Source organism: Strix uralensis, chromosome 17, assembly GCF_047716275.1.
Source record: "Strix uralensis isolate ZFMK-TIS-50842 chromosome 17, bStrUra1, whole genome shotgun sequence".
In the NCBI taxonomy this organism is placed as follows: domain Eukaryota; kingdom Metazoa; phylum Chordata; class Aves; order Strigiformes; family Strigidae; genus Strix; species Strix uralensis.
The window spans coordinates 6,343,428-6,360,904 of record NC_133988.1 but is presented as its reverse complement, the minus strand read 5'-3'; the positions used below and the strand labels follow the sequence as shown (position 1 = coordinate 6,360,904).

The 17,477-nt window shown below is 42.1% G+C and overlaps 1 protein-coding gene across 10 annotated transcripts in view; it reads right to left on the bottom strand.

Annotated features, from left to right (window-relative positions):
• Positions 1-40: 40 nt before the first annotated feature.
• Positions 41-17,477, bottom strand: part of DEPDC5 (DEP domain containing 5, GATOR1 subcomplex subunit) — a 47,832-nt gene continuing 30,395 nt past the window's right edge. For 6 of the 10 annotated variants that reach the window (XM_074887661.1, XM_074887666.1, XM_074887665.1 and 3 more), the window contains exons 32-43: positions 16,797-16,905; positions 13,875-13,937; positions 12,133-12,284; positions 11,278-11,355; positions 10,709-10,841; positions 9,741-9,849; positions 9,221-9,445; positions 5,165-5,334; positions 4,021-4,192; positions 2,870-2,930; positions 1,703-1,785; positions 41-843 (exon numbers count right to left, since the gene is read on the bottom strand). In XM_074887661.1, the coding sequence (XP_074743762.1) occupies positions 548-843; positions 1,703-1,785; positions 2,870-2,930; positions 4,021-4,192; positions 5,165-5,334; positions 9,221-9,445; positions 9,741-9,849; positions 10,709-10,841; positions 11,278-11,355; positions 12,133-12,284; positions 13,875-13,937; positions 16,797-16,905 (1,651 nt within the window). In that variant the 3' untranslated portion in view covers positions 41-547. The remainder of the gene's footprint in view (positions 844-1,702; positions 1,786-2,869; positions 2,931-4,020; positions 4,193-5,164; positions 5,335-9,220; positions 9,446-9,740; positions 9,850-10,708; positions 10,842-11,277; positions 11,356-12,132; positions 12,285-13,874; positions 13,938-16,796; positions 16,906-17,477) is intronic. The other 4 variants (XM_074887669.1, XM_074887670.1, XM_074887671.1 and 1 more) reach the window with 2 other exon arrangements.

Sequence of the window (17,477 nt, the reverse complement as noted above, 5' to 3'; positions counted from 1 at the left end):
AGTTCTGTATTGCTGTCTGGAGTTATAACAAAACATCAGATTACTTGATTTTCTGCATTTTTACTTATTTACATGTATGAAATTTAACAAGTGTCTCACATTTTATCTTACATATTCACACAATCAGGTACACCTCAAAAGGGAAAGAGGCAGGCTGCTGTCAGGCACATCAGACCCAAATGGCACCAACCCTTTCCAGCGATGGTAAGCTGCTACCATCACACTCTGTGCCGAACCTAACCGCCCTTGAAAACCATCTGCACTCTCCCTCCTTCACCTCTGCTCTAACTGAAGTTTTGGCAATCAAGAACTGCAGCTACTTGAAACAGCTGAGGTCAGGTGATAGCTATTGGCAAGCCCAGAGCTCAGATTCTTTTTCCAAGAGCTTAATCAAATTCTGTTGAATATCAACAGCAATATTGATCACGTCCTCTTGGAGCCTCAAGATGAATCCAACACAGAGGCCCTTTTCCAGTCATCCTTCACCTCTACTTCCTTGCCACAAGGTAAAGCTTCTAGCTGTCTCCCTAAGAGATCCAACCCTATTTCATGGAGCACTAGCATGCATCTTATCTAGACAATCTGTCCAGAACAAAACGAGCCGGCTATCTTTGTTCCAGCAAAAGTCTGTAAAGTCTTTCAGCAACCGATCAGCAAACTTCTCATCTCCAGTGGCACTGGACCTCCACGTTTTCGTCAGCATGGTGTTGTAGGCCCAGTTGTAGCCAATGCGCTCTTCACAAAACATGTTCTGGTTGGTGGAGCTAGTGGAGTTGCGTCGGCGTCGCTGCTGCCCACAAGAAAATTTCCGCTTGGAGTATGGTAGCTGCAAAAACACGGTGCCTGGAGGAAACAGACAGGACTTTAGTCTTAGGCAGACCTAAGTCCCTATAGCTGGTAGCTGAGTCATTAAATTCTGAAAGGGAAACTGGACTGAGTTTCATTTAATTGCCTTTTAGCAAGATAAAAAGCGATACACTTTTCCTCCTTCGCTTTTACATGCTACTTCTTCCTGCAAATTACAGCACTGGGAGAGAGCACACTTACTCTTGCCCTTCTCTTGGTAGAAGCGAATGAAGCAAAGATGTAGGTTCTGATCCATCTTTCTAACTTTACATCAGTTTCCATTCTCTTATGCAATTTTCCAAAAGCCCTCTTCCTGTCACTGTCTTCATGTCTCAGCAACCTGTCTGAACATACTATTATTTTACTGTAATATGCCATGAAGTGCTGATAGATCACCAACATTTATGAAGAATGAGAGCAAGTGGATCCTAAATGCTTTATCTATCTCCCACACAGTGTGTATGGGTAAAGATGCATCTACAACTGACCTTAAGCATGAGAACAGAGCACTGACTTGTCCCAACATCTTTTCCTCCTTCTAGCCTCTAGATACACATTTATTTACACTGCATTTAGAATAATATTTTTTATTTCTCCATCTCCTGGAAAGAAAAGTTTCAGAAACACTATAAAGCAAGATTTCAAACCAATGCCACTGATTAGCAGAAACACTTTGTGCTTTTCATACTGCCTCTCCAGTTTTCTGGTTTGTGTTGGCCGATACACCTACTTGTCATCTGACTAGAGACATAATGAGGACCAACGTCACTGACACAAAACACAAACTGTATGTAAAATGGTTCTTTTGTTCATAATAGCCTTCTCCTTGCCCCAGTGCCTGCCAAATATTGCTCACCTGTGACATGGATATACTGGGGCTTGTTCTCAGCTGGGAAGTTGAATGCAGAGGCCGAGTATTTATCTTGCACAAATCCAAATCTGGAGAAACAAACACCAGGGGATTTTAAGAAAGAAAAAAAGAAAAAAAAAATAAAAAGAGCCACTCCAGCTAGGATTCCTTCACCCCAAGGCAGGGGGACCAGGGAAAACCTTCCCCTATCACAAAGGTTCCCTACTCTTATGGCCTGAAGACAAGGGAAAAAGGGATGAAGAGAGCTGAGCTTCTCCAAACATTCTCCACTCCTAGGCACAGTGTGAAAGCTTGTAACTCCACACTGATCTCTGTCCTAACTCGTGCTGGAAACAAGAGCACCAGTAGCTCAGTCTGGGAGGGCACTGAGCCGTCTGACAAAATGGAGCAGCTGCACAGGAATGAGGGAAGAGCAAGATTCAAGACAGACATTCCTCAAGTATGTTTCAAGCTGTAAGATAAATCTTCTCATGCTGGCCAATATTCCACCCAGAACTTCAAGCAGCTCACCTGACAGTTCTTTGCTGTTTGTAGAATACTTTTTCCTCTCCTGCTTTCTAAGTTAATGAAAGCTTATTTCCAAGCTAAAGTCTATTACAAAAGGCAGTCTCTCTGTCATGAAAAAGACCTTGGCAGCAACACCACAAAACAAGCTGGCAGCTCAAGCACACAAAGGGGTAAGGCTAGATAGTATTCAGTTTCCAACAATTCTGTTTTAAACTGGGCACAACCTCCTATGTACACCTCACATCCCAGTCTCCTGCCTACTGTCAATCATTGGTTGTCATCCAGTTCAAGACTGCATTAAGTACACATGAAGGAAATAACTGTCCCTTCTCAGAAAGAAATCTGTTTACAGTCTATCTGCTTCTAACTTAGAATACCAGGGCACCTTCCAAAGGCAACACCCTCCCTAGGAGGAAAGTATGGTTTGCTAATGAATGACAGGCAGAAACACTACCTGCCCCTTGCAGCCACAGAACCACCTCCAGGCATTCTAGTTATATTTTAGTCTAATAATCTGCAAGCAGACTTCAAGACAGGCAGACAGCACAGAACCCATGCGATTCAGGAGTGACTGTTCAGCACAGGTCTTCATCCTACATCATCCAGGCAGATATGAACCTTTCAGTCATTCTGCTCCGTACATACCTGTGTGCTATTGCTTCCTGAAGGAGATGCATACGGTCCCAGTATGTTTCTGGTTCGAAGCCTGAAACAAACAAAAAGGTAACAATTACCTAGTAAAGCCACTTTATTTCCTTCTTTTTCAAGAATTCAGTTTTCCTCAGAAGACCCCTGTGCACTTTGTTCTTTTCTAGCCATTTCTTTTAGTCACATTTCTTTCTGTCCGCTGTTCCTTGAATGCCATCTTATTAGAAACATGTCTTGTACACTCCAGTAGCAGATTCATCCCTGAATTTAGCTTTTGTGTCTCTTGAGATGGAGAGGAACATAATGGGGTGTGTGGGGGCAAGAAAGGAGAGTGGGCTACTGTTTATCACCAGAGTGTTCTGAAAATACTAAGTTCAAAGTCAGTGGGGCTATGGTGACCCATATATGGAATTGTCACTGATTGTTTTACATTTACACCTGGGTCAAGGGTTAATGAAAATAAAGAAAACTATCACCTTTATTATTTTAAAACAGAGTCGTCTGCTAATTGTCCCTTCTCAGGATGCAATTTTGCACCTCTCTGCATGGAGATCTTTGAGTTTCCACCTGAGACTTACTACAACAGCATCACTCAAATGGGCGAGGTCATATTGCAGAAGAAGAGATTGCAGTTTCTAGCTCTTAATCTCATGTGCAAACACTCTTACCGTGAATGTAACCATGGCAACAACAAAAAAAAAAAAAGGAGTATGGCAGTCGTGAAAGGCTAATCTCACTGAGGGGGAGAATAAACAAATGCAGGATACAAATGCAGAGCAGCTGTGGGCAGGGTCTACCAGCAAAACAGCCTCTTACAGTGTAACATCATGCCAAACAGAGTAACTACTTGATGCAGGCTCTATAAGGGTATGCAACATCATGGCAACAAAGATCACCGGGGAGACAACCTTTCCTGTGCCATGGTACTTCTTGTCAGCAAGTTCATACCCTGTTGCACACTGATCAGCCTGTTAGCACAGCTTCCTCCCAGCACCACCCTCCTGAGGGCAGCTGCTGAAATGGAAAAACAGGCCCTTCATCCAGCTAATGCATGTCTGGTAAATGAGGTTCTTCATGTCAGCTACATGTCAGAAGGGATCTGCTTGCAGAAAAGTATACCAAGGGATAAAACAAAGAATATTTCTTACCATCAAACAAATGCTCACTACCCTCCTTCAACAAGCAGCTAACATTGAGTGGGATGAACAACTGAGCTCGAAGTGGGTCTCCGTATAAGTAACTGGGCAACGCAAATGGGCCTTCCAAGACTGGAACTAGCAAGAAACCACAGGATGTAGCTTTCCGATGCCAACCCTGAACCTAAGAAAAGATTCAAACAATGAATCATACGACATATGTCAAACTGAAGAAGGACACTTACGTGCATAGGAGCAACTCATTCCCTGAGAATAGATCAGACATGCTCAACTCTCCATAGGCTCAGCTTGCTTTGCATGGCAAGCACACAAGCATCCTTGTAAGCAAAGCAGTACAAGCACAAGACATCAGGCTTTCCTTTTTGAAGTGCCACATCAATCAGAAAGCACTTTAAAATAGGACATTTTTCAGGAACTGATTCAGCCTACTTATCATCAGTGGCTAAGCACTGCTGCTTTACTGGAATAGTGCAATAGATTTTAAATAAAAGCAAAACTAACCACCTAGTGCTATCTGGCTGGGTGGGGAAAAACCTGGTGTTAAATAATCTAAGTTTTACAGAAGCTACAAAAGGGAAAACAAAAAAATAATCCAAAAATTGAAGAGTGACACAAACCACTTGCATTTTCAATTCAAAATATTTTCAGCAAGTTTTTTTAAAAAAAAAAAAGCTAAAAAGCATTGTTGGACAGGAAGAACACATTGCCTGGAAAAGCCCTGTCATGAAAGCAATTCCACAGAGATTTAAACTTCCAATGAGATTTTCAGGTTTGGGGATAGAAGGAATGCAATGTGAAACAGATTCTTTTCCAAAGACCCAGATCAGGGCTTAAAATTTGCCTAAGGGAGACTTAAATTTATCACCTTGACCTGTGCTGATCTCTGCATAGTGTGCATGAAACCCACTAAAAGCAAAACACTATCCTGCAGACAAAATGACTATAGATAGCATGATAAATGATGCCCAGATGCAGCAATGCTAACAACCACCAGTAAAATGACTTACGGAAATAAGGGCAGATCCAGCCCACTGTCTCTCTCCTAATACTTCCCATGACAATGTCCCCAGTAGCCTAAGGGATACAGAGGCCAGACGGGCATGGCTGCGGCCACCCAGAACACAAGGACTCTTACCATCTCAAAAAGAACAGCTGCAGTCACTGCCATCCAGTGTAACTTGATTTCAAAGGCAGCATTCAGGGAGAAATTGCCATGGTAATAACAACTGCACCACTCCAAGCGGTCAGTGCGGTTATTCACATCCACATCAAGCGTCACTGTCCGTTGCTCAGGCACTGTGGCAGCTATGCAGTCAAGGAATAGGGGCATATTTAAAATATGTATTAAAGAGAGGGTGGAAGACAGGATGAAGAGAACAGCAGAAACAAGACAAGCTATTTGAAATTAATTTGTCCTCCTACTCCTTCCCAATTTTTGGGGTAGCAGAAGAGTCCCAGAATGCTGCTCATCCAGGTCACAAAAGACAAAAACCTGAAGCATTACTCCTATCAGGGGTCTGTGCCACAGAATTACCTTCCCAAGCAGTCAAAAGACATTTCAGCTGCAATAAAGAGACAGAACCAAGAATCAAGCAGCTAATCAATAAGCCGCTGGTGCCATGATTAAATATGGCTAGGAAACATCAGCTCCTTCATACCCAAGACATTCCGAATTGGTTTTAATATTTCTATATGCCCCCACCTGAAATCACAACAGGGTGCTGTTACACAGGGCAGGAGCATTCCAGGACTTTCCACAGCTAAAGGAGATCAGAAGTTAAACTTGTTTCTTTAACCCCATATTACCGCATTGCTAAAACTGCACATCCAACACATTTTGTAAAAGCATGAAAAGTCAGCCAAGATTCACGCAGCAGCGTTACGATCACTGCGATACCTTCTATTGCTCTGCAGTAAGTGCTGGGATAGTGCCCAAGATCCAGCTCCCTTTGTGCCCTACACCCCAGCATCCCGGTGAAAGAAAATCTCAGATATGAGGCCAGAGAGGAAGAGAAGCACAGAAAGTGGAAGTGACCTGGCTGGTGTCATACAGCGGACTGCAAGGCCAGAGACAGAACCCAGATCTCCTGACTTTGAGACCAAAGTCCTGCTATGAACCACGTTGTCACTTTCAACTTTTCTTTAGGCAAATACATAATCTGACATTTCTATAATGTTAAAAATTGTCAAAAAACAAAGGGCTGCAATAATACTATTGAAAAACCTTTGCCCTTTTTTTTATTGCATGCATGAGGAATGGATGTTGTTATTTATTGCTTAAGTAGAGGAAGATGTGCACCCTTTTATATGGTCAGCTTTTAAACGATCTTGTAATTTAATGGCTTAATGGCATTTTAAAAAAATGTTGAAGTTCTTCCTCAAGAAGGATAGAAAGTTCCCACCTTCACTTCTACTGCAAGTTAGCTGGAGACAGTTTTCAAAGTTACAAGAAAATCCTTTATATTGCTATTACTGCAGCAAGAAAAAACCCAAGAAAAATGGAAGAACATCACCCAGTTTTGTTTTGTAAATAAGATCCACTTTTGTCTTTGGGAAATGTATCATCTGCAATTTCTGAGTTGGTCTGGTATTGTGAGACAGACCAACACCTTGTGATTTTCTTTTTCTTGCTCCTTTTCAGTGGAATATCACTGTGAATACAATGCTTGTGGTTAAAAGGTTATGGTGCCAGTTTTGTAACAAAGTATGTTGGAAAACAACATCCCAAAAGCTGTAAAGCGAAAGCAGCTCAGTCAGGTAGATGTTGGTCATTAGCTAAGAGGTCAGTGATAACACCACAGTCCAATGTGCCCAAACCAGCACACTGTGAAGAATGAGCTCCCTGCTCCCTTAGACTGTTCCTTCTTCCAGATACTGCAGACTCCCCATTAGGGCTGGAGCTTCTCTCTCCACCTTGTCTGCTGCTGTAATTCAGGAACACAGTCCAACCAGGTGAGCTAACCAAAAGGACCTTAGAAACTGATGAGAAATATCCATGTGTCTGAATTCAGAATCCAGATTAAAACCAACTTAGTTTTAATAGAATAAACTCTGGCTTCCGTAGATCTGATTTTAAGAGGACTCACCTGCTTCCCAATTGTCTTGTACCATTGAGTATTTAACTAATGATTTATTGAGTAAATCGGAGAGGAGCAGGCAGGTTATTCTCCAGTCACAGACTACACTACATAGATGACTACAATTGCTAGTGCATGCATTGCTATAAATCAAAAGGGACAAGATTAGCTATATCACAGATCAGACTTCCACTGGGAAGGGAAAGGGGATAATCACTGGGCAAGTGGTAGGGGAATTGGGAGGGATAAAGATTTTAGAGATACATGGAGCTTGTTCCAGAGCTCCCAATGCTTGCATGCAGTTTTATGTCACAGCCTGACATTTAGGGAAGGTGGGGAGGGGAAGAAATAAAAACCACAACCAAATCAAAGCCAAGAGAGGAACAAATGAAGTCACGTGGACCAGAGGTCATCTGGGTTTAGTAAAGCTCCTTGCCTCAGATGAACTGGTAAAGTTTTTTTTGGAATACTGTTTAGAACAGGGACAGCATAGAAACATCAATCAAACCAGTTCCCTTGTAAGAAAGAAGTTCCACACTGGATTCTCCAAGAAACAATTATTCCTGGAATAACCAGACTGCATGTGAGCAATCTGGAGGCATTTTTCATTCAGCCAAGGACTGCAAATTAGTTAAATATCAGAACAGACATAACTCCAACTGAAATGAAAAAGGACGGCTACACAGGTGTGTAACTACATCACACACTGAGGGAATACACTCTTTCCTGACTGGCATTAAAGAAAAGGTGAGAGGGGCACTAAAGCACCCTTCTTTCTTTGCCTGGTTCCTCAGGTGCAAGCTTACTGAGTCTCAGTCTTCTCATCTCACAGAACAGGACAGACAGAGAAAAGTGAAGTGGTTTTCTTGGGCTAAAAAGTAAGAGATCAATGCAGGAACAGGATCTGGCCCAAGCACTTCCAGCCTTCACAATACTTTCATGCCAGCCTACGTTCAGGCTTCAGCTCTGGCCAATCATTGAGCTAATGAGCTTGGATACTAGCCAAGGCAACAGATTTATCGTGTGACAGGGAAAAATATCCTGCATATGTTGACTTCAGGGAATTAACCATTAGTTCAGGCTTCCTATCCTTAATGCTTTCCCATTTCTGATGCTGTCCCTCTTCAAACAAGGCTTTCAGAAATACACAAGGATTACTGTAACTTCAGGTTTAAGAGATACTACACAAGCAGTAAATCACTTATCTTCAGAAGGTCAAATACACAAAACAGGAGAACAGCAGAATTTTCTTTTTATCCTTAACTGATAGGCCTTTAAAAGATGCATCTAAATAAATCTGAAGTTGCAGTTCCATAGCAATGATTTTTCTCATAATTTTAAACAGGGAAAGAGGAACAAAAGCAAGTGACTCAGGCTGGCCTGGAAACGCAACAAAAAGCTGACAAAGCAACACAGTCAATCATGCAGCCAGTATGTTTCACGGGCTGTTAGTGGTATTCAGCGTTATACTTCACACATTACAGAACTTTAGATATTATAATGGTATCCTGCCCAGCAGCAAGATCTTCCCTAGGCAAACCCTACTGCTTCCACACTGCAGGGATCATCTGTGGCTGGGCTTCCCAGACTTTAGTATAAGCATCCTGGCTATACATGGTTCAGACTAGCCAAGAAGCCTCCAGCACATCAGAGAAAACCTCTAACACATCTGGATCTCACTGTGGCTTTTGCCCTTAAGCAGCAATTAGACATGTAATTTTAAGTACAGTTTGGTTGCTCTGCTGTTCTCACAACTTATCCCTCCATGCTCATCACAGGTTGTGAAGAGTCTCTCTGGATCTGCAAGGAGACAAAGCCAGTATTTTCCTCTCTGAATTCTAGAGGATGGCAGGGGGGAGGTTCAGGAACAAGGAATATTTAAAGAATACTTTTTATGGTATTCCAGTACTCAGAAGGAAAAATTGCCTGCTCAGCCAGTGAAACATACCTCCAGCATATGACAATAAGTCCACATGCAAGACACATGTAAGGCCAGCATGAAATTTGCAGCTTTATTGCTGGTCCACGTGAGATCATACCCTTGGCTGGCTGTTCTTCCCCTTTCAAACTATCCCCTTGAACTTCCCCAGCTGTCACCTGTGCTGTGCATCTACCTAATAGTGCAGCTGCCTGGCTCCGTCCTCCGAAACTGCGGCTAAAGGAACTGTGCCTACTTGCATAGGAGGCTGGGCGGCTGGGCAGCCAGGGCAGGAAAAACGCTGGGATTTCCGAGTGCAGGAGCTCTTCTGCCACAAACGCCACCTCAAACCATTTCCTCTGGAAGGCCGAGAAGTCATCCATGGCAGCTGTGTGCCACATCGCAGGCTGCTGCATGCCCACTGAGCAAAAAGCAAGGGGGAGGACAGATTACAGTTAGAAACAAGTGCTCAAGATCAAGAAAGAGATGTAGTTCTTTCTGAAAAAGAGGAAGGAAAAAAATAAGGTTATGTCGTCTGCAATTTTTTTTTTTTTTTTTTAAACCAAAAAGGCTGAATTTCTTTGACTCTCTTTACAGCAGTGTTTTTGGTTGCTCCCAAAAATGTATTTCTGCTGCAGCACCCTTAAGAATCAAGTACAGCTAGTGATTATGCAAAGCGATAATGAGGAAAGTTCTTGTAATAACACAATGCTAACCTCGGTCTGGTTCTTTGTCCACAACAATCTTGTAAAAATAAAAGCCATAAATAAAGGTTCGTAAGGCTTCTCCAGATGCATGGACAATAAGCTGCTCTTCTAGCATTTTCTGAACAAAAAAAGAGAACAGAGCAAACACGATAAAAAAGGAGAAGTCACTCTTCCGGTCACATAAAAAGGTTGCTAGAGAACATTAGGAAATAATTTTCTTTTTGTTGACATCTTTTTGCCCAGATATGTGCCTAACGAGAATATCAGCAATGTTATCTCTTGATATTCAGCAAATGTAGCAAGTCCTTATCTCCCTGAGAAATTGCATTTGACCTTTCCGCAGATGTCTGTCTTCCTCCCTTACCCTGCTCTGGTTTTATAGATGGATTTATAGGAAGGTAAGAGGTTGGAAACATTCTAGGTCCTCTGTTAATTGAGGTGGGATCTCAGCAGAGGAATGAACTCCAAAACATTTCCAACCTTCTGCCCCTGACACAGTTCGATAAGAAAGAAAAAAACCTCATGAACACAATGTGTCTTGCATAAAGTGTGTATACTTCAGCATCCATAAAAGAGAGGTCATACACTGTTCTTATTACAACTTCATTAACTGATTATCAGAAGAAAACCCAAAACTAAAACAAAGTCACACTGTAATGCCTCATAAATCTAACACAATGGAAAGCAGAAACTCTACCTTGTAACTACTAGTTAATTGGAGATTATATGCAGACTTATCATCATATATAAGTGGAAAAATAATATATATTACTACAGAAGAATATGTTGCTGCTTTGTGATAGGGAATCCAAAAAATGTCATCATTACCTCATATTCTGTTGAACACTGTTTTCAATACCTATCAGTAAGAGGATTTTAAGAAGAAACAGAAATTATTGCTACACTTCTCTCTCTAACTCTTTTTTTCACAGTGAGGTACTTCTGGCCCTCCATATACCCCTTGATAGTTCTCCTACCTGCATTATGTCAATCGCCATGGCTTGGGTTTGCACACCTTCCACATTATTCACCAGCCAGTGTACAACTTCTGCACTGATAAAACAGTATGGAGAGAGGCCCTTCTGTTCAGAGAGCAGCTGGATCCCTGTGCTGAATCACAGCAAGTCACACATGTTAACAAGGACTGATTGACAGTTCTTTTAAGTTACAAAGACAAAAATCACTGCTGGGAAAAAAAAAGGGGGATAAAGATACAGGACAAGAAATGCATGATGCCCCCCAGAGTGACATATCATTAGCTCCTGATAACAAGATGAGAAGCTGACACTGACAGCACTTTAGTGTCTTACTGAGAATTCTTACTTTGACAAGATTCTGAGATCCTAATAATTGAAGCCTCTGCAGCAATACTCGTACCTCAATTTCTATAAAGTTCCTTGTTGGAGAGATTGGAACTGAATTAACAAAAGGAAGCTTAAAACTCTTCCACAGCTGACAAGGGGCTCTCCTTTGACTGACTCCATGCCTCATGTTCTCTTATAAAACATCCAGACAGACGTTAGGCATATTTATATTAAAAACTTACGTGGGGTGTTTCATGGCTTCGAGAATCTCTATCAAGGTGGAGGAGGAAGTCAGAGTGCTTGCTGAACACTGCTGAGAGCTGGGAAATAAACAGAAGCATGTTCAAAAATCAAGGAAGCTGCCAGATTTGTTCAAGTATGTACATTTAAGAAAAACGCTCTCTCCTCTTCTCAGCAATGACTTTGCCACATTTATTCCCTTTTTCATTTCAAGGACAACTAAAAGCATCATACCTGCATTTCCCCCCTGAGGTCGTCAGGTGATTCCTATATATTGACCCAATGCACAATATATTACATACAGCTGTACTCAGGAGAAATTGAAAGCGAACATTTTGAGGTTGGCTTTTTTTTTTTTTACTGTAATATACAACCACAGGAAACAGGTGCTAATATAGTTTATTTTTAATGTTGCTTCCTCCACAGTGTCTCGCCTCCAGGTTAGAACCTCTTGGATTTCATCAACCTACTGGATCCAATTAGACCTGCAGGGCCCCCCTTTGCTAAAACAGACAGAAGAGAGATGTCAATTCAAAGCCTGGTTTTCTGCTAAGAGATTTCAGAAATAGAATTCCTTCATTCTTCCTTTCTTGAAGAATGAAGCTCTTTTTGTGGGTGGGGAAAATCAGGCCTTGTGTTCATTTAATTCTGGAAAACTGGGTTGCAAGGCTTATTTTACTACCACTCTTTCTGCATGTGGAAATGCTGCAGTAAGGTCTTGTGACAAGTGCCTCCTAGTGCTGACAGACACAGCCCATCTTGTTCTCAGGTTCCTGTTTAAGTGCCCATTCCTTGACACCAGCAAGGGGAATGTAACTGAACAGAACTGCAGTATAGCACTGCTGTGCTTTTCTTACCTGCCCTCTGCAGCCCCAGCTGTAGCATATCCTTGGTCCGCAACATTCTGGGAACTTCCCAAGGTCTGCGTGTTGCCCCTATCAGGTAACTGCCCCGTGTTTATCAATGTGCTGCCATCTGAGGATGCAGGAACTGACTGATCTATAGAGACCTGCAAGGAGTAAGCACAGCAACATTTTTATGAAATTTATGACGTAATCTGTTTCCCATTTTCTCCCTTCCCGCCGTTATCTGTACCTCAGCTCAAGTTAGTTAACAAGCAATACTATAAGGCAAGCACAAACATATGCAGAAAGGATAAATACAGTCTTTTGTTATCACTACAGATCTACTGACAAACATGAAATTCAGACCCCAGTAAAGATGAGGATCACCAACCCAGCAACAACTGCCTTGAGAGAACCACTGGCAAACCAGCAACACCAGTCCCAACCTGACATTTTCAACTTGAGTGAATAACTGTGACTATAAACATGCAACGGACAGAACAGGAACCTTAATCACTATGGGAAAGTAGTAAGCAGTTAAGGGTTGAAACTATTTTTTCTAACTCTCAGACAAAAATATGCAAATATACCACACGGAATTCAAGTTTCATAATGCACAAAATCAGCTCATCTTCCTTCCTTTCTTAGGGTAGTATCAGGAGGCTGGTTGGCACCCACCCACACCTATGTTGCCAAGACAACAAGAACACTTTCCTCCCGCAGAACACTTGCACTATTCCAACGGTAGACTGAATAGTTCACAAAATTAACATAAAATCATTTCAGAAAGAACATGAATGCTGAAAGATTCAGCAAAGTACAGGCTGTAATCGCCATCTGTCATTAACACGTATGGTTTAGGAAAGGCATATTATATAAAAGCTTAGAGAGGTGGGGGAGAGGAACACGAACAGCAGAGTAACTCAGTAACTGCTGGTGTAAATATGAGGGCTGATCTGCCATGATGAATCCACAGCACATGCACAGCTGAAAATCACAAAGCTGGTAGTTTGACTTGGGTCTGATAGCCAGACCAGAGCCCTTTATTTATGCCGTTTCTCACACCCCAAAGATCTCTCACTCTGCAATAGCAGATGTCCCTTTTTGGGCAGCCAAAACCGGCAGATGCTCCAACATGGAATCTACAGTCCCCACAGCCAGCTACATCTACCCCCTCCTCAGAGCTCACTTCAACCAGCAGTATTTTCTATGGACACACTGTGTTATTGCTAGCTCCTAACTGTGTTAAGTGTACAAACAACTTCTGTCACGATGACTCTTTTAAACCAAAACGACACCAATATTTTCAGCCCTTAGTTGTTTAAGGATCCAAGGACACAATTTGACTTGGATCTCCCCAGAGCCACCTGTCAGTCAAACGCCACAGAAGAAATTTAGCCAAGAACGAGATGAGTAAGCTGTTGCCATTTTGTTTAGCAAGGGAAGATGGAAAACAAGTACTTAGTGAAACACAAAAAGAGAAGAAGCTTCAGTAGTTGACAAGACAGTACTGCAAAGGACAGTAAGGCAGGGCACATGAACATCCAAAGCACATCACAAACACTGAATGGTGGAAGGAAACAGTCACATCCACCACCACCAGCCACTCTGTCCTGCTAATGTTTGCATCTCCCTCTCAACGAGCAGATCTGGAAACTAACACAGGTTCCCCACGTGGCAAGCTCAGGACAACAAATGCTCTCCATCACCTCAGTCCAAAAGCCAGAGATGACAAGACCCCATTCAAAACTAACCTGTGAGTAGAAGGTTGAAGCTGTACGTGGGCTGCGAACAAAATCCATAAAGAAGGCCCCATCCTGAAGGCATCAGAGGAAGCAGGCCCATTAATGGCAACAGCAACAAGGAGTTGAAGAAAAGCAAATACAAGGTTGTGCAAGTATGAAATGACCACAGAGAGAAAGTATGAAGAGAATGCAAATCCCAAACAGACCCAGATCATCAGATGCAGCAGAATGCAGAGCATCAGGAGTTACTCACACACATACCTTTACTTTCTCTCTCTGTAACAAGACATTGCTCTTCCTTAGCACAGATGCTTTTCCAAAGTTTTGAAAACCACACTGAGCAGAAGCCAACTGAAACTACAGCCTTCCCTCCACACTTCACAGGAGAAAGACTTGAGCTCTAAAGTACGTGGGTTTCCATCCCAAATGCAAAGCTGAATAGTGATATGGAAACCTGTAGAACTGCATGTGTAATGACAAATATCCAAAGGAGGACAGCTTTTTTCCTAGTCTGTCAGTCATTCAAATGATAAAGAGAGGCAAAGAAGCTCTTTTCAGGAAGCACACTCTTCCTCTCAAATGCAGATCTGGTATGGCGCAAAGGAAAGGGAAGAAAAATTCATCACAACGATCCTTCCAACACTGTGTTTAATACTTCATGCAAAATTAAACAGATACTGCCTATGCTATGTTCCCCACCTACTTGCAAACCCTGGATGAATTTATCCCCGGCTGTTATTCAAAGATGTGTCAAGATTCTCTTATCACATAAGACAATGCAGTGGAACTCAACTAGATTTTCATTCCCTATTTGCAATTCTTTATTCCGTTCCCCAGGCAAAACAGTTTGTCTAGCCTGCAGTTAAGACGATGCTCAGCCTGATACGTACATATAAAACATTTTCTGGAAAGAATCAACACCAGGGTTATATGGCTGGCAATTTACACAGTGCAGAAGCAGAGCCAAGCACCCTGTATCCCTAAGGGCAAAGACTTCCCAAACAGATTATGCATCAAGCTAACTCACTGTGTTAAAATCACACTGCATTGCCCAGTAACTGATTGAAGTGGCTCGTCAGTTCTACTCTGAACCAGAGTAAAGGTGGAGCCAGTGGCTCAGTTTTGTTTTGGAATAACTCCAGCACTGAATAGCATCCTAGAAAAGCACTTGCTCCCTTGGCTGCTGACAGAGCACACAGCTGTGACAATTTGTCAGTACTTTGGCTGCAAGTGTCGGGACAGCCAATAGACATACCCATGCTGGTGAGCCCATGGGCTTGTGTTGTCCTGGAAACATAAGGCACACACTTGCTGATGTTTCCAAGCGAGCATAAAGTTGCCTGATAAGGCTACCTGTGCACTGGCACCTTTCCAACAAGCATGAGCCATCAATTTGGAGATCCCAACTGCTTCTTTCCCAGTCCCTATGTGTAAATATTTATAGGAGTGTTCACTGCTGCAGTGTGAAAGGATTTCAGTTGATAATGCACTCTTCCAGATTCTCCAGTTAGCCCTCCAAAGAGGCTTTTGAATACAGTTACTTTTAAAACTAAACAAGATCGCATTTGCTTATTAGCCTTTGCTGGTAGCACAGAGTCTGCTACTTTGTTTCCAACACACTAGGGTGCCATTGCTATATAGAAGCCAGTTCTGCCTTTTTCTCTCTACCACACAGAACAACTGGACACAACATTCTTCTGTCCTGTGTCCTACGTGGAATTTTCACTACTTTTACTGGCAGAAAGGGATATTTACCATTTCTGTATTTAAAGAGGGAAGTTTGATGAAGTTGATTTTCCAGAATGGTAGAAGAGGAGAGTGCAAAGCCTGAATTATGATCTGGAAGTTTGCAAACATGCCTCAAGTCAACTTCTGCACCCAGTTTTTCCAAGCCTAGCATGACCTGCTCCAGAATCTCATCTGTGTTTTAGAAACACTCTCATTCTACAAATAGGTGTTTATTACTAAGATGGTTGCAGTTACTCTATCACTTCAACTAGCAACATCCAGGTCTCTAGACTAATACAACACTTGTCCCTGGTGGTGGCAGAAAAGGGTGGATGTGAAAACACTAGATGCTAAGAGAAAAATACTGAAAGAAATAGGCAAGTTGATAGTGGGGAATCTGAGAACTTTTTCTTTGCAATACTTCCAACTGTTGAACCCAAAGACAGGTCACACTTAAGTGTTATATCTTCCTTCAGCTCCTTGGGTTACTTGTGTTGAAAGACCTTCATGCCAGAATACAGAAAAATGATCAAATATTCTGGTTGGACTTGGAGGTAGAGTTTCTGCTCTCCTGGCACTCACAGGGCAGTTGACAGGAAGGCTGCGGGATAGCCCAGTCTTTTCTTTAAGTGTCTCAAGAGAGCTCCAGGAAGACAGTTTTCTCCAGCCTGGAGTCCAGCCAGTGAAGGAACGACATCTAAATCACTACTCAGGAACACATCCTCTCCTCTAAGCAGATGCAAGTGACTGGAGTTCCTGCTGCTAAAATTCCACTGAAGCTTCACACAGTCACGGTCTAGAGCTTGATTTTGCTCTTAAGGACAGCCTTCATATAGATGCAGTCAGCACTATACTACTGAATCTAAAAATCAAACCCTGACTGAAATGAAATGTGCTATTTCAGAAAAGGAAATGGAGCAATTAACAACTACTACTTAAATTAGCAAAACACAATGAGATAGCATCCCAGGGATTCCATCTCATTTTCACAGTGCTAAAGGATGGTGGATAGTTGTGCCCCAACCTCTTCTTATGCCCTTGCACACAAAGACTTAAGGGCATCCCCAGTACAAGACCAGTCCTTGCTGGATTAGAGAGTAAGATGTGATATAATTTAGCTATTTGCTTAGAGAAATAATCTTCTACTATTTGACAAATTCTTACGTAAAAATAGGAGCTAAAGAAAGACCAGAAAGTCTTTACCTTACGAGGGCTGTCCATATAGGTGGGTGTGATAGCAATGCTCCCACTCTCCGAAGGTTGCCCAGAGCTCTTCCCAGAAAGCATTACAGCTTGCTGCTCCCCCAGTGTCCTAAAACAAAAGGAAGAAATCCAGAGTTTGTTCAAACATAACTCTGTGTCAGCTTCTCCCCGAAGGCAACTGGTGCACAAGGGTACTACTGTATTTTCAGACATTTGCTTTCTCACACTCTGAAGCACAGTCAGTCCAATGTTCTGTAAGTACTTTTTACCCCACATAAACAATATGGACCCTTGAACTTACTCTGTTTTATTATGCATGTATAATAATACCTTATTATTAAAAAAATATAAAAATCACTTATGTATTTAACAGCAACAATGTTTTAAATTGTGTTTACAGCATATCTGGTATTAATACTCTGAGTTTCTTTGAACCATTCTAGATCAATACTGAAAAAGGACCTCAGAAGTTTCACAGGTATTTTAATAGATGTTAGCAGTGCAGACAAGCTATTTTCTTTAGGCTCTATTTGCTACCCAGTGTTTATACTGACACCACTCAACTGGTGTTGTGTACTTGTGTACACTTATGTCCCAGTTAAGCTCTTCTTATGTGGATACAACTGTACTAGCCAATCACAAATAGATGACAAATCTGATGTGTAACGGACTGAGATGCTA